Source organism: Bufo gargarizans, chromosome 2 (genome assembly GCF_014858855.1).
Source record: "Bufo gargarizans isolate SCDJY-AF-19 chromosome 2, ASM1485885v1, whole genome shotgun sequence".
NCBI lineage: Eukaryota > Metazoa > Chordata > Amphibia > Anura > Bufonidae > Bufo > Bufo gargarizans.
Window position 1 is genome coordinate 642,054,314 of NC_058081.1, and position 21,788 is coordinate 642,076,101.

A 21,788-nucleotide genomic window follows, 5' to 3' on the forward strand; every position below is an offset into this window, starting at 1 on the left:
ATGGCCAGGACTGGAGGCTAAAGCTTGTATTACACTAGGCAATTGTTGGACCGATCATCGCTAACAAGCATTTGTAGGAACGCTCGTTAGCTATGATCTGCCTGTATAAGGCCTCTTTCACACTGGTGAGATTTCCGCGTGGGTGCAATGCGTGAGGTGAACGCATTGCACCCGCACTAAATCCGGACCCATTCATTTCTATAGGGCTGTGCACATGAGCGGTGATTTTCATGCATCACTTGTGCGTTGCGTGAAAATCGCAGCATGCTCTACTTTGTGTGTTTTTCACACAACGCAGGCCCCATAGAAGTAAATGGGGCTGCGTGAAAACCGCAAGCATCCGCAAGAAAGTGCGGATGCGGTGCGATTTTCACGCACGGTTGCTAGGAGACGATCGGGATGGGGACCCGATCATTATTATTTTCCCTTATAACACGGTTATAAGAGAAAATAATAGCATTCTTAATACAGAATCCATAGTACAATAGCGCTGGAGGGGTTAAAAAATAAAAATCATTTAACTCACGTTAATCCACTTGTTCGCGCAGCCCGACTTCTCTTCTGTCTTTATCTTTGCTGTGCACAGGAAAAGGACCTGTGGTGACGTCACTGCGCTCATCGCATGGTCCATCACATGATCCATTGCCATGTGATGAGTGCAGTGATGTCATCAAAAGGTCCTGAAGAAAGAAGAGAAGCCAGGCTGCGTGTACAAGTGGATTAAGGTGAGTTAAATTTTTATTTTTATTTTTTTAACCCCTCCAGCCCTATTTTACTAAGCATTCTGTATTAATAATGCTATTATTTTCCCTTATAACCATGTTATTTTGTGGACCCATTAAAAAGAATGAGTCCACATCCAATCCACTTGAGCGGTCATGTACGTTTTTTATTTTATTTTTGTATATGCAGCAGAGGGAATAACCTGTTGAAGTCATTTGTCAGATTATTACAGCTATTTGTGGTAATAATATAAATTATACCCTGTGTCATTATGACACAGACTGATGTTAGGACCACACCTAGTGCTTTGTACGTCCTCAGGGCTGACTGAGCCCACGATTATGAAATAGTTAAATGACCAGGATCGGTAGACCCTCGCATCCGGTACACTGGCGCAGGAGCTTGGCTAGTAATAGCTTGTTCTTAATGTGGGAGAACTCACTTCCCCACTCCCAGGCAGCAATGTTAAAGGGTTAATTGTCAGTCGGTGGCAGACACGCCACTTCTGCAACTGCACAGGGCCCAGAAAAGGAAACTAACAGTGCGTCCCATTGTATCCTCGGTTGCAGGTACAGACTTGTATTGCTTGTATATTTCTGATGGTTCAGAATTATTGGAGCACTGCAGTAGACATGAGAGAGTTAAACAGGATGCTGAGCGATGAGGGAAGGGATCTACGACGAGCACCTTGCAAAGGGCTTCTGCTTTCCTATGCTGCCAGTCTACGGACAGCTGTAGCATGCTTTGATTTCTAATACATGTGATGTTGCATGAAAAAATAAGATAAAATATGTTTTAATTTGCAAAGACGCACAGAATATGTTATACAGAGGAAAGGGGGCATGTACCAAAATGACAATAAGCCCCTTTCAACATGCTGGCTCCCGTTATACTAGCACCCCAAAAACAAAAGGCTTCTTAATCCACCCCACTATCTTCCTGCCATCCTTTCTTAGAGAGAGTTGGTATAACCCCCATGGTCTGTTCCCTCCTTTGGGCTCATGCACACGACCGTATGTATTTTGCGGTCTGCAAAAAATGGATCCGCAAAAAATATGGATGACGTCCGTGTGCAGAACGGAACAGCTGGCCCCCTAATAGAACAGTACTATCCTTATCCGTAATGCGGACAATAATAGGATAGGTGTTTTATTTATTTTTGCGGAACGGACATACGGAAACGGAATGCACACGGAGTAACTAACGTTTTTTTTGCAGACCCATTGAAATGAATGGTTTCAGATACGGTCCGAAAAAACGGATCTTCAAAAAATATGGATGACGTCTGTGTGCATTCCGTATTTTGAGGAACGGAACAGCTGGCCCCTAATAGAACAGTCCTATCGTTGTCCGTAATTTTTTTGCAGAACGGACACACGGAAACAGAATGCACACGGAGTAACTTCTGTTTTTTTTTTTTTTTTTTGCTGGACCCATTGAAATGAATAGTTCTGCATATGGTCTACAAAAAAAACAAACGGAGCGGGCACGGAAAGAAAATACATTCGTGTACATGAGCCCTTATGTTGAGAATCTGTAGGGAAGAAGAACCCAGCTCAGCCCGCAGAATGGCAGGAAGAAAATCTGCAGCGTTTACGGAAGCCAAAATGTACAAGGTTTTACAAAATCATCCATGTGCATGAATGGAGTGGACTGGAATCCACATGGAAACGGACGTGCGGTGCAGAGTTTTATTTTTGCTGCGGATTTCACTCTTGGAGATGCATTTGGTTAAATCCTCATCAAATCTACAGCAAAATCCACGGTAGATTTTTAACTCCCATCCAATGTGGGGGAACCGGGCCATCCTGAGCTAGGCCCATTCTCCATAGCCCCCAGATATGTTAGACGAGCCCTGGCATGTGATCATTCTCACTTACTTTTTATGTAGCTCTGGATTGTCTTGCAGGTTTAAAGGTGCGGATGTGGAGCTTGTCGAGTCGCTGTTACTTTTTTCACACTGTGAAAGAATGAAAATAAAATACATGAAAAATAACACCAAATAAAAGGGACTCATTCTCCACCCAAATCTTTTGTAAATGGGGTCCTGGATGAATATCATCTTGAAGTACTCTATATATTATTACATTTAATGCCATGACCTCCAAAGTCGAAAAAATAACCAAAATGCCAAACCTGCTCCATGTGCTTTTTCCTTTCAGAATCCAGTGATCTGACTCGTTGGCGTAAGGCAAGAATCTCTTTATCTAATCGGCTATTATGTTCTTTGGCTTTTTGCAGTTCAAATGAATCTTAAAAATAAAATAAAAATGTATTCAAAATGATTCAGATTTTATCAGCAGGTGTAGTACTCCATTGAACATCGCATCAAAAGGGTAAAAACAAACAGTAAAGAAAAATATATTTAGTATTACATGCTGGTCATAAAACAAATGGCTAACATAAAATATGGAGGTTGGGTCCGCCAGAGTGACAGACGCGCTTTGTGGGAGGCTCCTACGCAAAGGGGTATAGTATCTCGCCGAGAAAGAGAACTGTCTCACTAGTGCCACCTATTGGATGTGGCTCCTTAGAGTCAATATTTGACTTTTCATCTTCGGGTGTACTTACCCCTCATCAGTACAGAGTAAGATTCTGTCCGTAGTCTGGACACTTCTTTTTTTTCATCTATATAGTGCAAATGGAAAGAAATACCGTATTTTTTGCCCCATAAGACGCAGTTTCCTCCCCCCAAAGTAGGGGGAAAATTCCCCTGCGTCTTATGGGGTGATTACTAATTAGCGTTTCCATTATGGAAGCGCTCATTAGTACCACTTAATGGCCCTCTGCTGTCGGCTGTGCAGTGGCTGCGCACAGCGTGAGGGCGCTCTGTGACCTCACGCTGTGCGCATCAGGTCACAGTACAGCTGACAGCAGGAGGAAGAAGATTGCGCTGGAGGTGAGGAGCAGCAGCGTCCGGAGCAGGGGAGGTAAATGTTTTTTTTGTTTTTTTTTATGTCATCTGAGGCTGGGGGCTGATCAAAAGAGGCATGGGGGCTGATATTGTAACATAGAAACATAGAATGTGTCGGCAGATAAGAACCATTTGGCCCATCTAGTCTGCCCAATATACTAAATACTATGAATAGTCCCTGGTCCTATCTTATATGAAGGATAGCCTTATGCCTATCCCTTGCATGCTTAAACTCCTTCACTGTATTTGCAGCTACCACTTCTGCAGGAAGGCTATTCCATGCATCCACTACTCTCAGTGAAGTAATACTTCCTTATATTACTTTTAAACCTTTGCCCCTCTAATTTAAAACTGTGTCCTCTTGTGGTAGTTTCTCTTCTTTTAAATGTGCTCTCCTCCTTTACCGAGTTGATTCCCTTTATGTATTTAAAAGTTTCTATCATATCCCCTCGGTCTCTTCTTTCTTCCAAGCTATACATATTAAGGTCTTTTAACCTTTCCTGGTAAGTTTTATCCTGCAATCCATGGACCAGTTTAGTAGCTCTTCTCTGAACTCTCTCTAGAGTATCTATATCCTTCTGGAGATATGGCCTCCAGTACTGCGCACAATACTCCAGGTGAGGTCTCACCAGTGTTCTGTACAGCGGCATAAGCACTTCACTCTTTCTACTGCTTATACCTCTCCCTATACATCCAAGCATTCTGCTGGCATTTCGTGCTGCTCTATTACATTGTCTTCCCACCTTTAAGTCTTCTGAAATAATTACTCCTAAATCCCTTTCCTCAGATACTGCGGTCAGGACTGTGTCAAATATTCTATATTCTGCCCTTGGGTTTTTACGCCCCAGGTGCATTATCTTGCACTTATCCACATTAAATTTCAGTTGCCAGAGTTCTGACCATTCTTCTAGTTTTCCTAAATCCTTTTCCATTTGGCGTTTCCCTCCAGGAACATCAACCCTGTTACATATCTTTGTGTCATCAGCAAAAAGACAAACCTTACCATCGAGGCCTTTTGCAATATCACTTATGAAGATATTAAACAAAATTGGTCCCAGTACAGATCCCTGTGGAACCCCACTGGTAACATGACCTTGTTTTGAATGTTCTCCATTGACTACAACCCTCTGTTGTCTGTCACTCAGCCACTGCCTAATCCACTCAACAATATGGGAATCCAAGCTCAATGACTGCAGATTATTGATAAGTCTTCTGTGTGGGACAGTGTCAAAAGCCTTACTAAAATCTAGATATGCGATGTCTACTGCACCTCCACCGTCTATTATTTTAGTCACCCAGTCAAAAAAATCTATAAGATTTGTTTGACATGATCTCCCTGAAGTAAACCCATGCTGTTTTTCATCTTGCAATTCATGGGATTTTAGATGTTCCACAATCCTATCCTTTAATAGGGTTTCCATTAATTTGCCTACTATTGATGTCAGACTCACTGGTCTATAGTTGCTCGATTCCTCCCTACTACCTTTCTTGTGAATGGGCACGACATTTGCCAATTTCCAATCTTCCGGGACGACTCCTGTTACTAATGATTGGTTAAATAAATCTGTTAACGGTTTTGCCAGCTCACCACTAAGCTCTTTTAATAATTCTGGGTGTATCTCATCAGGCCCCTGTGACTTATTTGTCTTCACTTTAGACAGCAAACTTAGAACATCTTCCTCTGTAAAGACACATGCATCAAACGATTTATTAGTCATCCTTTCTAGTGGAGGTCCTTCTCCTTTTTCTTCTGTAAAAACTGAACAGAAGTATTCATTAAGGCAGTCGGCTAGCCCTTTATTCTCTTCTACATACCTTCCGTCCTTTGTTTTTAATTTAGTTATTCCTTGTTTTAATTTCCTTTTTTCATTTATATATCTGAAGAATGTCTTATCCCCTTTTTTCATAGACTGAGCTAGTTTTTCTTCTGCCTGCGCTTTAGAAGTTCTTATAACTTGCTTGGCCTCTTTCTGCCTAATCTTGTAGATTTCCTTATCTTCATTGCTCTGGTTTTTTTTATAATTACAAAATGCTAGCTTTTTATTTTTAATGATTTGGGCCACTTCTGCTGAGTACCACAGTGGTCTCTTCCTTTTTTTGCTTTTACTGACAAGTCTAATGCAATTTTCTGTTGCCTTCAATAATGCACCTTTTAAGTAGTCCCATTTCTCCTGGACTCCATGTAATCCGTTCCAGTCTGATAAGGACTCATTTATGACTAATTTCATTTTTGAAAAGTCTGTTTTTCTAAAATCTAAAACTTTTGTTTTTGTGTGGTGGGACTCTTTCACAGTTCTTATATTAAACCACACTGACTGGTGATCACTAGATCCCAAGGTTTCGCCTACAATGACATCATATACCGAATCCCCATTTGTGAATACCAAATCCAAAATGGCCTCCCTCCGGGTTGGCTCCTCAACCATTTGTTGTAGGGATAACCCCAGTAGGGAATTTAGAATATCTGTACTCCTGGTAGAACTTGCTATTTTGGTTTTCCAGTTTATATCTGGAAGATAACAGCGTCTGCTGTGCACTGCTGTTCCCCTGCTTACCGCCGTGGTCCCGGGCGCAGTGTTCAGCGGTGATCTGCTGCCTGTGCTTTCCAAAATGTATATTTATTTTCTTAATTCCCGGAGAACCCCTTTAAGGGCCGGCATGCGTAATTTCCGGTGCTTTATGGGTTAGGTCATGTGACCTCGCTGAGCAATCCTAGCCCTCCTGCACATATATAGTGGCTCAGCCCCCTTCCCAGATACCTCAGTGTCAAGGACCTTGTGTCCTGCTAAGGTTCCTGATATCTGCTTGTGTTCCTGACTCATACTTGTGTTCCTGGATTCTGCTACCTGTTTGATCCCTGCCTGATTGCCTTGACTCTCCTGTTGCCGACTCGGATAGCCTGACCTGTACCTGTTTGACTTCGCCTCTTTCTCATCTTTCGGTCCTGCACTGTTGCTCCTGGTTACGAATCAGCCTGCTGACAACGTCTGTACCTCTGGTACCTTGCTCAGGTACCTCCTGGTCCGCCTGGACTAGCTCCCTCGTGTGCCAATCCTTATAAGAGGTAGCGACCTGGTGTTCCCCTCGGGAAAGTCTATCCCTACCATCAATTGAGGCCTAATCAATTTAGGCCTGGGGGCTGATCAATAGAGGCCTGGGGGCTGATCAATAGAGGCCTGGGGGATGATCAATTGAGGCCTGTGGGGATGATCAATTGAGGCCTGGGGGATGATCAATTGAGGCCTGGGGGATGATCAATTGAGGCCTGGGGGATGATCAATTGAGGCCTGGGGGATGATCAATTGAGGACTGGGGGATGATCAATTGAGGCCTGGCCTGTACCTGTTTGACTTCGCCTCTTTCTCATCTTTCGGTCCTGCACTGTAGCTCCTGGTTACGAATCAGCCTGCTGACAACGTCTGTACCTCTGGTACCTTGCTCAGGTACCTCCTGGACTAGCTCCCTCGTGTGCCAATCCTTATTAAGAGGTAGCGACCTGGTGTTCCCCTCGGGAAAGTCTATCCCTACCATCAATTGAGGCCTGATCAATTTAGGCCTGGGGGCTGATCAATAGAGGCCTGGGGGCTGATCAATAGAGGCCTGGGGGCTGATCAATAGAGGCCTGGGGGCTGATTAAATGAGGCCTGGGGGCTGATTAAATGAGGCCTGGGGGCTGATCAAATGAGGCCTGGGGGCTGATCAAATGAGGCCTGGGGGCTGATCAAATGAGGCCTGGGGGCTGATCAAATGAGGCCTGGGGGCTGATCAAATGAGGCCTGGGGGCTGATCAAATGAGGCCTGGGGGCTGATCAAATGAGGCCTGGGGGCTGATCAAATGAGGCCTGGGGGCTGATCAAATGAGGCCTGGGGGCTGATATGAGGTATGGGGGTATGATATGAGGTCTGATTGAGGGTCTTATTAACATTGGGGGTCTGATTGGGGCTGTGAGCTGAGGTCTGATTACCATTGGGGGTGTGATTGCTGGTGTGATCTGAGGTCTAATGAAAAATTTTTTTTTTCTTATTGTCCTCCTCTAAAAACTAGGTGCGTCTTATATGGCGAAAAATACGGTAGTTTAAATGAATCAACCTCTATAATTTATAGGAAGATAAAGGACACATAATGTATGTATGTATAATAATGTAAAGATGGTCATACATCATGAATTGCAGTCAAACCAGTCAATTTCAGTGGGACCGGCTGACCATCTAATATGTATGGGGGAACCCCGGCCCTGACAGCAGATGTCAATAGGATGGATCGAACATGATGAAATTCAGCTTTCCCAATCTTTCAGCTCTATCTACTGAGAAGACATGCAAGTGTGTGGGGAAAGAGGTTCACGAGAATTAGCTTTCTGGCCGACAGTTATCTGAAGTCTATGGCCAGCGTATGCACCACACTGCAGGTATTATTGCCGTGTTTTTGGGGTCAGTAAAGCTCCTCATTTTGATTTTACAGCAATCTGTAACATATAGACAGTGGGACTGGCAGAAATTAGAAATGGATGGCATTAACCACACCTAACAGTATTATTTCAATTTGTCAATGTAGATTAAACCCTAACACAGGCCAATGATTATGAATGAACAATGCTTCTTCCCGATCACTGCCCTCTGTAAACATGCTGCGGACCATGGACTCATTGAAAACGATGGGTCCGCAAATAAAAGGCAGACGGCACACGGACCGCATCTGTATTTTGGGGATCTGAAATTTGTGGACCACAAAATAGATACGGATAGGGCCTTCTAGGTTAACAATGAATTTCTACAACTTTCCCTCTCACCATTGTCTCGGAGGTCTTTAAGCTCTTGTTGTAGTGCATCATTATCTTCTTGTTTCTTTTGCATAATTTGTTCTGCAAAAGTAAAAAAAGAAACCATTTTTGTTGATTTGCACAACGCAATAAGACTAAACTACATAAGATATCCTTAGTGCACGGACATTAATAACAGTCCTTTATTCTGGCATCCAAGAGACCTGACAGCGCCAGATTATTAAAGAGATTCTCCAGGATAGGGTACCAATATCAGAGCGATAGGGCTCAGACTCCCGGCACCCCCACCAATCAGTGGTTTGCAGGAGATGCAACGCTGGAACCAGGCACTGGAACAACGCAGCTTCATCCAATGTGTAATGAATGGGAGCAGTGCTGCAGTAACCTGCCCCGACCACTACACGGTGGGTGGAGATGTGTATTCCAGTACAGCAAACAGCTGATTGGCAGAAGTGCTGGGAGATGCCTGGTCTGATATTGATGACCTATCCAAAGGCAAAGTCATCAGTACTTAAAGAGGTTGTGTCACGTCAGCAAAGTGGCATTTATCATGTAGAGAAAGTTAATACAAGGCACTTACTAATGTATTGTGGTTGTCCATATTGTCTCCTTTGCTGGCTGGATTCATTTTTCCATCACATTATACACTGCTCATATGCAGGGGTTACGACCACCCTGCAATCCATCAGCGGTGGTCATGCTTGCACACTATATAAAAAAGCACCAGCCTATGTGAGCTCCCACCGTCCCGGCTACCAGAGAGGACAGCACTTCTTCCTACAGTGTGCAAGCATGGCCACTGCTGATGGAATGCAAGGTGGTCATAACCATGGAAACGAGCAGTGTATAATGTGATGAAAAAAGGAATCAAGCCAACAAAGGAAGCAATATGGACAATCACAATACATTAGTAAGTGCCTTGCATTAACTTCCTCTACATGATAAAGGCCACTTGCTGTAGTGACACAACCTCTTTAAGTCCCGGGGAACCCCTTTCAAAATTCCAGATTACTGGACTGCCATAGAAAGACTATTAGAAAACACTACCTCTGAAGAATACCTCCAGCTGCGAAGCTGCCCTGATATACAAGAAATCAAGGTTTCATCATCAATTCTGTAATATGCACCTATTACCCGCTCCATTTAAAAGCCTGTACGAGACATTGGTGCTGGTGATGTGATGATCACATTACAAGACTGAACTGCTGTGTGCCTATCACATGATCAAGACCGATATCTCTGCAAGTAAAGAATGATGGTTTACATTACATGACAGGTAGCAGAGATCTTAAAAACTCTGAAGAATTGCTACAAAAGGTACACTGGAATAGGGTATCGTTGAATGTAACTTTTTTTTCCCCGCTAAGTCCAGAAATCCTCTTGAACCCATATTTCTGGGCGCCTACATGCAAGGCAATCTGGAGTCAGTGCAAGCACCGCTACATGGTAACTTACCGAGCTCATTAAGTTCCTTTTTCTTAATCAGTAAATCATCCGTGAGCTTACGGATCTCGTCATGAGCCATTTTCAACCTTTGGGCGGCTTCAGTCAAATCTCTCTCCACGCTCGCCCTCATCTTTCTCTCTTTATCAAGCTCTTCATCAAAAGTCTGAGGAAGAAAACAAGATCATTATTATGTCTTTGTACGTTTGCTTTGTCGTTCGTTTCGGATGGTAAAGCCGTTCTAGTGATGGCATCTATGCTGGTCCTACTCAGTGTTAGTGGTGAGGACAAGCCACAGAGGTGTAGCTAAAGGTTCAGCATGGGGAAGGGGGGAGAGACATTCGGGGCCTAACAGACTTTTTATTTTTTGCATTAACATGCAATCATTTGATCCCTTGTACAATACACTGTAATACTTCTGTGCTGCAGTGTATTGTGCCTGCGGCCATCCTATTAAAAGGTGTTCTAATAATTTAAAATGAATAACTTATCCTCAAGATATGCCATGGATACCTTATCGGAGGGGGTCTGACACCCTACACCCCTGCTGATCAGCTGCGCTGGAACTACACAACTCCATCCATTTCTACAGTACCCTGCTACACTCACTAAAGAAATGAATGGAGATGTGTAGTTCTGGTGCCGACTTCCCATGTCAGACCCATATGATCAGATACTGATGGGCTCTGAGGATTCTTCTAGAGCATCTGTAGGTAGGTTTGTACCTATGACACTGGCTGACCTGTTACATGTGCGCTTGGCAGCTGAAGGCATCTGTATTGGTCCCATGTCCATATGTGCCCGATTGCTGAGAAAAATGATGTATTGATATATGCAAATGAGCCTCTAGGAGCAACGTAGGCGTTGCCGTTACACCTAGAGGCTCAGCTCTCTCTGAAACTACCACTTCCTCTGCACTTTGATTGACAGGGCCAGGCAGTGAAACCATCATCACGCCTGGCCCTGTCAATCACAGGGGGCGACCCCTTTAAGATTCGATATGCGCGAAAGCAAACAACTAATCAGATCATGAACATTGTACTGACCAAAGATTTTGCAGGTTCGGCCGACCAACTCATGTGTTTGGGGGGCTTCCAACTCTCCCCTGACAGATGATGGGGGGGGGGGGGGGAGACAAGGATCGGGCAAAATGAATTTGTATGTGTATGGGGAAGGCAGGAGAGATAGCTGTCGGCTGGACAATCATTAGGCCAGACGACAGCTATTGAATGTGTACGGCCAGCTCAAGTTTCATGAAGAGACCTAATCGAAAGACGTAGATGAATACAACGAGTGGCTGTCGTGATGAAGATGTCAGCAGAACAATGCTCTACCCTCCATTTCATTAAGCAAACAAGATCTGGAAGACTGCATGTTTAATCTGACACCTGCATGTACGAGCCTCTCGTCTTACAGTAATGCGCCGACCTGACCGCTCTCCACACACATTTCATACAATACTGTAGACACTTTTACCTGAATTCACCCATCACATCAAAGCTGTAGTGCATGCATAATTCATCAAAGTAGAGCGCTTTATACCCACAACAGCTGCATCCTTTCATGTGTTAATGTGGCTGATGCTGTGTTTCTTCAAAGATCTACTACTAGTGGATGTAGTCACTCTCCGTTGGGACATACGGAAACAACAAAGTGAGCCCGCGCTGCGGTTTATATTGTGAACCACAAGTAACACACACTTGCCTCCTAACAGAACAATGTTATGTCTCTATGCCTTGAAGAACATGGTGGTGTTGCCTGTTTAAGTTGATATCACTAGGATTAAGGAGATGTGTCAGTCAGTGGGGATCCTTGACTTGGTGCCCTAAGTTGACTTGATGATGACCGCGGTGGCTTGAAGAGCACTGCCCAGCAGCCTATGTAGGTGAGGCTAAGGTGCTTCCATAAAAAAGCGTGCGCGGAGACAAAGAGTGAGTGTGAGTGAGCAGTAAAGTGCATGACAAGCAGAAACATCTGCTGAGAGTGAGAAGGTTTGGAGCTAAGCCACTGAGAAGCAAGCTGGAGGTCTGAGGAGTGTGACAGAGTGATGGAAGCCAAAGGAAAGGACAGATCCCGTAATCCTGAATGCTGCAAGTTGGTGTTGGGACCAGCAAAAGGGAAACCTTCGAGGACTCACAGCCATAGTGTTGGGGAGTCTGCAAGAGAGACTGTTGAGATATGGGAAGACTGGAGACCGGTTTAGCACTGATTGTCCAACAGCCTAGTCAAAGGCCCATAACAATGCTGATCCCGAGTGTGTGCTGGGTTGGAGGAAGTAAGAAAGCGCAGTGGTTGTATAAGAAGCCTGAGTCTTTATTGAGCCCTTTACCTTCAGCAAAACAGGTACCAGTGGTCGGTGTTGGGAACAGAGATCTCTTTATCTATGACTAGTCCAAGTTACAGCTCATTCACACGGCCGGTGTTCAGACCTTCCGTGCATTGAGGACCACAATTTGCGGTCCCCAATGCATGGGCACCATCCGTGCGGCTGCCGCGACAGATCCAGACCCATTCAACTTGAATGGGTCTGTAAACCTTCTGCACTGCAAAAAATAGCACATGTGCTTTCGTAGGGTTCTGTGCCTCCGTTCCGCACCAACTTTCCGGATTGCGGACCCATTTAAGTGCACACGGCCGGTGCCCGCATATTGCGGACCCGCTGTTTGTGGGCCGCAATACTGGCACGGACGAACAACGGCCGCGTGCATGAGCCCTTATACACGGTGTTGTTGTGTTGTTCCTGCTGAAAGATAAGGTGTGTGGTACTCCTCACTAGGGTTACTTGAAATGTGACGGCCACTTATGGTCAGATACTGCTCTCTTGTTGAAGAGGGAAGTGCACGCGTGTACGTCTGTAGTCAGGAGAAAATTCCTGTAAAGGTTAGTGGCCTGACGGTCACAAGGACACACTGAGGAGAGACAAAAGGCTGGTGCAAGCCTGTGAAATATGCCTAGACAGGGCAAGCTGTGATAAGGGATAGCATAGTTTGTTCAGGCAAGAGCTGTCAAACATCTAGGGTGTTACCTTACGTTTTTACCCTAGTGGTATGGACACTGTTCTCTTGACCCCTGCAAGAGACCACTAAGTACCTCCAAGCTAAAGCTGGTGTTCTGCAATTGTTCATCTGCACAAGTATGACAGTAACCATCAAGTGTATTGTACCTCAATGTGAGAAAATAATAAAGGATTCTGATAACTCAGAAGTGTCTGCAGCGTTTCAGTGGGGTGCTACCTTACAGTCAACCAAGGAAGGAAAACAGACCCCTTTTTCTCTATATCGGTGGGGACAGTAAAATCATGGTACTCGCAGGTGACTTGTGTAGGGCAACACTGAATTTGCCCAGAAGTCATGGTTCTGTATCAATTTCAACCGAGAATTATGGGCAACTCTCTGATGCTGTAAAGCCTTACGTGGACTCCCAACAATGAAACATTTATGTCAGAATCAGTAACTGTGATATAGTGACTTATAAGGTCATTTATCAAACTGCTGTAAAGTAGAAAAGGCTTAGGTGCCCAAGGCAGATCAGATTCCACCTTTCATTTTCCAAAGGAGCTGTCAAAAATGAAAGGTGTAACCTGATTGGTTGCTATGGTGGGCAACTAAGCCTACTTTCACACTTGTGGCAGAGTGATCCGGCATTCAGGCAAGTCTTCAGTTTTTTGGCCGGAGATAAAACCGTAGCATGCTGCGGTTTTATCTTTTGCCTTATCAGTCAAAAAGACTGAACTGAAGACATCCTGATGCATCCTGAACGGATTACTCTCCATTCAGAATGCATGGGGATAAAACTGATCAGTTCTTTTCCAGTACTGAGCCCCTAGGACGGAACTCTACGCCGGAAAAGAAAAACGCAAGTGTGAAAGTACCCTTAGGGCTCTTTCACACTTGCTTTCTTGTCTTCCGGCATAGAGTTCCGTCGTCGGGGCTCTATGCCGGAAGAATCCTGATCAGGATTATCCTAATGCATTCTGAATGGAGTGAAATCCGTTCAGGATGCATCAGGATGTCTTCAGTTCCGGAACGGAACGTTTTTTGGCCGGAGAAAATACCGCCGCATGCTGCGCTTTTTGCTCTGGCCAAAAATCCTGAAGACTTGCCGCAAGGCCGGATCCGGAATTAATGCCCATTGAAAGGCATTGATCCGGATCCGGCCTTAAGCTAAACGTCATTTCGGCGCATTGCCGGATACGACGTTTAGCTTTTTCTCAATGGTTACCATGGCTGCCGGGATGCTAAAGTCCTGGCAGCCATGGTAAAGTGTAGTGGGGAGCGGGGGAGCAGTATACTTACCGTCCGTGCGGATCCCGGGGCTCCAGAGTGACGTCAGGGCGCCCCAAGCGCATGGATCACGTGATCACATGGCACGTCATCCATGCGCATGGGGCGCTCTGACGTCACTTTGGAGTGCCCCGGGAGCCGCACGGACTGTAAGTATACCGCTCCCCCGCTCATACTATGGCAACCAGGACTTTAATAGAGTCCTGGGTGCCATAGTAACACTGAAAGCATTTTGAAGACGGATCCGTCTTTAAATGCTTTCAGTACACTTGCGTTTTTCCGGATCCGGCGTGTACCTCCGGCAAGTGGAGTACACGCCGGATCTGGACAACGCAAGTGTGAAAGAGGCCTAAGACAGTTCTAATTTACACCAGTTTGATAAATGACCCCATTATATTTTACTCCACCTTTACATGAGACGTCATCATAAAAACACCAAAAAAATGATGAAAATGATTGGTTAGTGCATGGCCGTGTTAGTGGATGCATTGCTCAATTAGTAATGTTAAAAGATATAAAAAGAAGCTGAACAGGAACATACTGAACTCTCAGCAGACACTCTGTCTGCATTTTTACGAGTCCCAAACAACTTCTTCCACGGCTTCTGAACTGGGGACAGTGGCTCCTTTAGAAAAAATATTTGAAAATATTAATTTTCTATGAAAAAAAAAAAAAATACACAATGCCTGAAAAAAGGTGCATGTAAGGTTGTTATACAATCAGTAACTGCTGTACAGACCATAAGGACTCGTATACAAAAGATGTAAAGCCAAGCTGGATAGCACTTGGTAAAGGATCCTCTGGTGCCAGCTACAGCCATTCATGAGAAGATCTGAGCTGTTTGTCTCCTACATGTAGTCCATCCATTATATGGTGTTCAAACTGCAAACTGAGTTGATCTTAGTCCTAGCCATGTAACAGGATAGACACCCCATACCTTGTTCAGAGTTTCCTTGGTGCGTCTCATGGTTTCTTGCTGCTGATAAAGTTCCTCTTCTAGTGTCCGATGCATTTGTTCCAATTCATCCTGAAATATCAAACCAAGGTAAAGAAATGTGATATAGATGTAAATGATAAAATTCTGGCTGTTGGGGGCCACCACTAGGGGGCGCTTACTGTTGTTCATATGTAGCAAGTTCCTCAGCGCCTCCTAGTGGTAACTCTACGCAGCCAGTCAGCATTTTATGTTTTAAAGGGATTGTCAGTTTAAAAAGGATTGGGGGGGGGGGGGGGTATACTATGTCAACATTTTACTTGTCAGCTGCCCAGTCAAGAGTTTGGGGTTGGTACTACTGCACCCACTGGCATTGATGAAATCTACCTGGTGACAGATCTTCTTTTCAACTGAACTCTGCTGTTGTCAGTGAGGGGAAGGATGGGTTTACACCGCACAAATGGTGGGCGGATTATCGGGAACACACCCATGTAAATGTGCCACCGATCACCCAATGAACGAGCACAACGCTCGTCCATCAGATGAATGAATTGATGATGCAGCATATTAAAGGCTAAGTAAAACCTTTGGAAGCAATTTTTTTATGATTGCATTTTACTCATTTTTGGCTAAAAAACATATTTTCAATTGGCCTTTATTAAAAACATTGAGCCGTTCTGTCACAAAGGGTTAACTGTTTTTCTAAGGGTGTGACTAGTACTTTCAATTGGTCATCTAATAAACCTTATTTCTAAACTACTAAGAGGTCATAAACACTCATTTAAGCCACATTCTTATCAGTAAGATAATAATTGAGCTATAATGAGTGTTTAGGTCAGAGAGAAGAGATAAGGAGCCCGTCAGCTCCTCAACTGACGGAAAAGACAGAAAATCCACAGGCAGCTAGTACAGCATCTCAGCTTTGCAAACAAAAACGGGCTCCATATTGTTAATAAAAACCAATTGAAAAAATGATTTTAGCTCAAAATAAGTACCGTACAATGCAATAATAAAAAAAATTGCTCCCAAAGGTGTACATAGCCTTTAAATCATGGTTTCTGGGCAGCAGATTGTGCTGTGTAAACAGGGATCTGCTGCCCAGAAAGAAGGATAAGAATGAGCGCTACACAGTGGAGGGGATTGCTCAATGTAAATGCAGATCTTTCCTCCACTGACGAGTAGGCAGTTATCAGGAAGGAATGGTTCTTCCCTGATAATTGCCCTCCTGCCTGGAGAGTGTAACTGTGCCTTTAGGAGTATGTCTCCTACAGCTAGTTGATCCAATAAATGGTGCTAAAACTGGAAATGGAGTTAATCTTAGTCCTGGTCATGTAATATGATAAACGCTCAATACTTCTGCATGTAGATGAGTGGTGAGGGGGCAGGCAGGGGCTCCTGCTTGCACCTTCTTGCCTAAAGCCTGACAATAGTATATGGGTGATGTGCTATCTCCGCAGAGCAGGCACAGGCTCCCTGCAGCCCCACATTGGATTCCCTACATCACTAGACCGCTGAAATGTGTACGACTGTACGGATTCCAAAGAGCTATAGACACCTGAACTTCAGGTGCCTATTTCGTAAGGAAAACTTAAAAAATTAACTAAAGTCTAATAGAAATCTCCATATTATGACATTCACAATAGGCTGTAATAAAGTAGATACAAAAGTTTAAGTACACTATAAAGAAAAATTGCTAAATGCCTGTAGTCCTGAACAGTTGGAGCAGGGTTAAAGGGGCGTTCCTACTTTAGACATTCATGGCATATCCACATGATATTCCTTGAATGTCTGTTAGATGTGGGTCTCATCATTGGGACCTGCACTTATCTTAAGAAGGGAGGTCCCCTGACCACCTCCACATGGTCCACGGCTGCCGCATCCAGGCTGTGATGGAATGAAGACAGCCACGTTCCCTGTGATATGCGGTTTCCATAACTCCTGTTCACTTCTGTGGGACTTACAGAAACAGAATAACACGGCTGGTTCTGCAATTTCAACCAACTCTCTGTTCAATCACAGCATGGATCCAGGAGCCAGCTGCTGCCTGAACAGAGGACCTCGAGATAAGGTGCAGGTCCCAGATAGGAATATGAAATCCTTTTAAATTGGACTTTCAGCCACCCCAAACAGAATTACAATCATACTGGTCTAGTACCCCATTTGGCAATATTTGGACTATCAGATACTTTACATTTTATCTCCATCAGCAGGTCACTGAGAATACCTGTCGTTGATCGCTCAAGTGCTCAGAGCGAGAGTCCACCTTATGTTCCAGGAGCTCCAGTTTCTCTAGTAGCGTGGCTCTCTCCACCAGCAGGTAGGCAATCTGCTCGCTGGGGCTGCTGTGGGCAATCTCATTCAAGCCTTCTTGGTCCAGCATCTCTTCCACTTCCTTCAGCTGGGAGTCTAAAATGACACCAAACACTAAGAAAATCGATCTTCACGAGACAGAGCATCAAAAAGGATACAGACGTTGTCACCTTTCATAGTCAAGAGAAATATTTGTATTACAGATCACAAGAGACAGCAGCAGCCCATGAATATCGTATGGCACATCTCCAGTTCTTCTTCAAAGGGCTGTCTCACAAAAGTCAAGGATGAACAGCACTCCTTAGTATAAGTGTATTGGGTGCTCGTCTCCAGGGGGGTGGTAAAATCCCCCAAAGGTAGTGTGAACAATAAAGATGAAAAAATCAAAATAAAAAAAAGGAGACAACGCGTCCAAACTTGTGGAATTTTAAGGAAACCTTTGTCAAGAATGCACATAGACCAACAAGTGGGGGTTTAATTACCCCAATACACGCCCCCTGACCGCAATGAGATTAATTGGGCTCATGGGACATCCTCCTCATATCATGGGAATCTTAGGGTATTTAAACCCCCACTTGTTGGTGTATGTGCATGCTTGACAAAGGTTTCCTTAAGCCGACACGTTGCATCTAGATTAAAATTCCACAAGTTTGGACGCGCTGTAGAGGAAGTTAATACAAGGCATTTACTAATGTATTGTGATTGTCCATATTGCTTCCTTGGCTGGCTGGGTTCATTTTTCCATCACATTATACACTGCTCATATCCAGAGGTTACCACCACCCTGCAATCCATCAGTGGTGGTAGTGCTTGCACGTTGTAGGAAAGCAGCTGGCCTCTCTGGTGACCAGGACCGTTCAAGCGCACATAGACAGGTGCTTTTTTCTATAGTGTGCAAGCACGACCACTGCTGCTGGATTACAGGGTGGTCGTAACCAAGGAAATAAGCAGTGTTTAATGTGAGCCAGCAAAGGAGGCAATATGGACAAGCACAATACACTAGCAAGTGCCTTGTATTAACTTTCTCTACATGATAAATGCCATTTGCTGAAGTGAGAGACAACCCCTTTAACTCTCTGTTCACCTCTGTATCACAGCTGCCATGGAAAAAAATTGTGCTGCATGCAAAATGATGGACACCATGGCGGGACCCGACTGATCTCATTATAAATCAATGGATTCTGTAAGGCAGTGTTTCCCAACCAGTGTGCCTCCAGCTGTTGCAAAACTACAACTCCCAGCATGCCCACACAGCCAAAGGCTGTCCGGGCATGCTGGGAGTTGTAGTTTTGCAACAGCTGGAGGCACACTGGTTGGGAAACACTGCTGTAAGGTACCAGTCTTTTTTGCGAATGATCAGGCTCTGTACAAATCTGCATTGTAACTTCCACTGTAAACAGAAGCCATAATGCTGGCTTGGTCAGATGACAAATGCCTCCGGCACACGGCACACCCAACTAACTTATGATGGGGTCTGTCAGATTCCAACAGAATGCTGTCAGTGTAATCCAGTAGATTCCCGGTCTCACAGAGACACGCAGCATTATAAATCAGTATAATGCTGTGCAATCCTGTCAGAGGAGCAGCGTTAAGAACGGGAACTCACACTGACACACGCTGCGAGTTTCTCACGCAGAAGCTCATCTGTGTCTGGTCTTAAAGGGGTTCTCTGGGCTTTTAATAAGGATAGGTCCTCAATTTCCGATCGGCGGAGGTCCGACACCCGGCACCCCTGCCTATCAGCTGTATGAAGGGAATGCACACGCAGTGCTCACGTGCCGTCTCCCTTGTCTCTTCCTGCTGCTATGTCTATGGCAAAGCAGCGGCGAGCAGGAAGAGAGATGTGGGATGGCAGGTGCACACAGCAAGTGCCTTCCCTTCATACAGCTGATCGGCATAGGGTGCCGGGTGTAGGACCCCCGCCAATCTGATACTGATGACCTATGCTTTTTTTATGAACTATCCTGAGGATAGGTCATCAGTATTAAAAGCCTGGGGAACTTCTTTAATCTGCCCTGTTAAGAGCAGCAGGCTGTGCTCTTCCACTAACAGATGGGACAGAAAACTGAAACCATAGTCAGCCATCTTGGAGTGAATGGACTGGCTCTTCTGGTCACACAAAACCTTCCCTGCTCTTGTTACCCTCTTCTCGTTTGCCTTTCTCCACCTGTCCGTCAGTTTCTCCCAAAGTCATGCCCTTCTGTCCTGCTAGATTAGTACACTGTAGTAGGGACATCCACATGACAGCCCACATACAGTCTGGAAGTGGCAAAGTAAAATGTAATAGGGTTTCCATGAACTTAGTGTAATTGACAGATGATAATACAGGCATAGCCACCTGTAGATGGAAAATCCACCGGAATACCGCCAAATAGTGGGCCTCTTGTTTGCCACCTAATTCAGACTTTCCATTGCAAATCCTCACCAGATACATGCAATGTAAACTGACATGCTAAGGATTTAAAGGGGTTGTCCACTCCTCAGGATAAACCATCAATATCTGATTGGTGGGGATACGATACCCCGCACCTTCTGCTGATCAGCTATTCTGCACTAGCTCTAGTGCCAGAAGGCAGTGGCGGAACTACATCCTCCGTCCATCGTGTAGTGGACAGAGTTGGTTCTGGCAGCGCTGATCCCACTGAAGTGAATCGGGGCAGCACTGCAGTTACAGGCTCCATACACTGCATAATGGACTTAGCTGTGTAGTTCCGGTGCCAGGGCTACCACCAGAAACAGCTGACTGTCGGTGGTGCGGGGTGTTGGACACCTTCAATCTGATATCGATGACTTATCTCTAGGATGGGCCAGGAACAGTGAAGGAGGTGACAACTTCCCATGTAAAGTTATGTGTGGATTCCGGTGTGAGCGATCTCCGATGCATGTGGGAAAATCTCATCCACTTCTCTGCTCCAGGAAACGCTGCAAATTTTCCGCATGCAGTTCTGCCTCAGGGTTATTGCCGTGTGTGGCCGTACCCCAATAATTCAGACCAGCCTTACCTTGCTGAATCTGCAGCTTCTCAAGTTCAATCCTGAGCTGTATGTTTTCCTTTTCAAAATCTGTAGTGAGAGCCTCCCGCTCCTCGGTGAGGCTCCGGATGTGCGCCACATAGCTCTCCACCTGAAGAAAAACGGAGCATCTCCGGGTCATTTTGGAACAATACCTTGTATATGGCGGCAGGGCTGTATGTAAATTGTGGGGGGTCCACAGAAAACATCAGAATGCAATGCTCATTATTTTGTCAGATTTTCCTCCAGAAAAGAAGGATCCAGTGTTTGCTGACAATATAAGACCTGAAGTACTGGAGACTCTGGTTCTGCTCAGGTTTGGATGGAACCAACCAGAACTTCTTCCCTCTTCTCCAATGACCCTATACTAGATACATGGCAGTCTCTAGGGGTTGTATTACTTCAATGTTGGCAAGTTGGGAAAACTATAAAATACAGGCCCGAAACCTTTCTAAGTGGGCACATCACTGCTGGCACGTGCTGTAGCCTGGGGACATGTCACCATTTCTATACAATGACATCCCGCCTGATGATGGCTCTCACCTCCTTCATCTCCTGGGCCTGCTGTAGTTTCAGCTCCTCCAGACTGTTGGTGGACACCTGTAACTTACTCTCCGCTATCTGATACAGATCCCACAGGAAACATAAGTACTCCTCTGTAGAGGTCCCAGGGTCAAACCCCTTCTCCTTCAATTTATCAACAATGTCTTCCGACTGAACATGCACCTACAATGTAGAAAACAGTCAGTGAGCCACGTATCCATATAGCAATATATACCGTCATATCTAGTCCAGAGATAAAGGAAAGAGACATTGGGGGACATTTATCAAACTGGTGTAAAGTAGAACTGGTTTAGTTGCCCATAGCAACCAATCAGATTCCATCTTTCATTTTCCAAAGGAGCTCTGAAGAATGAAAGGAGGAATCTGACTGGCTGCTATGGGCCAGTTCTACTTTACACCAGTTTGATAAATCTTTTCCAGTGTCTCCTGCCTTAAGAATGAATGCCACAGTGAACCCCATTACAGAGATAGCCAGAGTGTCAACCATACATAACCGACCATATAGTGTCCTCCTCTACAGTCATACAGAGTGTCAACCATACATAACCAACCATATAGTGTCATCCTCTACAGTCAGCCATAGTGTCCACATTACATAACCATCCATGTAGTGTCCTCCTCTACTGTCAGCCATAGTGTCCCCATTACATAACCGACCATATAGTGTCCTCCTCTACAGTCAGCCATAGTGTCCCCATTACATAACCATCCATATAGTGTCCTCCTCTACAGTCAGCCATAGTGTCCCCATTACATAACCATCCACATAGTGTCCTCCTCTACAGTCAGCCATAGTGTCAACCATACATAACCGACCATATAGTG

At 44.9% G+C, this 21,788-nt stretch overlaps 1 protein-coding gene across 4 annotated transcripts in view; it reads right to left on the reverse strand.

Moving 5' to 3' along the window:
- CCDC30 (coiled-coil domain containing 30) overlaps positions 1–21,788 on the reverse strand; it is a 78,703-nt gene that overhangs the window by 42,931 nt on the left and 13,984 nt on the right. For 2 of the 4 annotated variants that reach the window (XM_044278387.1, XM_044278386.1), the window contains exons 3-11: positions 20,943–21,125; positions 20,391–20,511; positions 17,303–17,484; positions 15,082–15,171; positions 14,686–14,769; positions 9,874–10,027; positions 8,428–8,499; positions 2,860–2,975; positions 2,604–2,683 (exon numbers count right to left, since the gene is read on the reverse strand). In XM_044278387.1, coding sequence (XP_044134322.1) covers positions 2,604–2,683; positions 2,860–2,975; positions 8,428–8,499; positions 9,874–10,027; positions 14,686–14,769; positions 15,082–15,171; positions 17,303–17,484; positions 20,391–20,511; positions 20,943–21,125 — 1,082 coding nt within the window. The remainder of the gene's footprint in view (positions 1–2,603; positions 2,684–2,859; positions 2,976–8,427; positions 8,500–9,873; positions 10,028–14,685; positions 14,770–15,081; positions 15,172–17,302; positions 17,485–20,390; positions 20,512–20,942; positions 21,126–21,788) is intronic. The other 2 variants (XM_044278389.1, XM_044278388.1) reach the window with 2 other exon arrangements.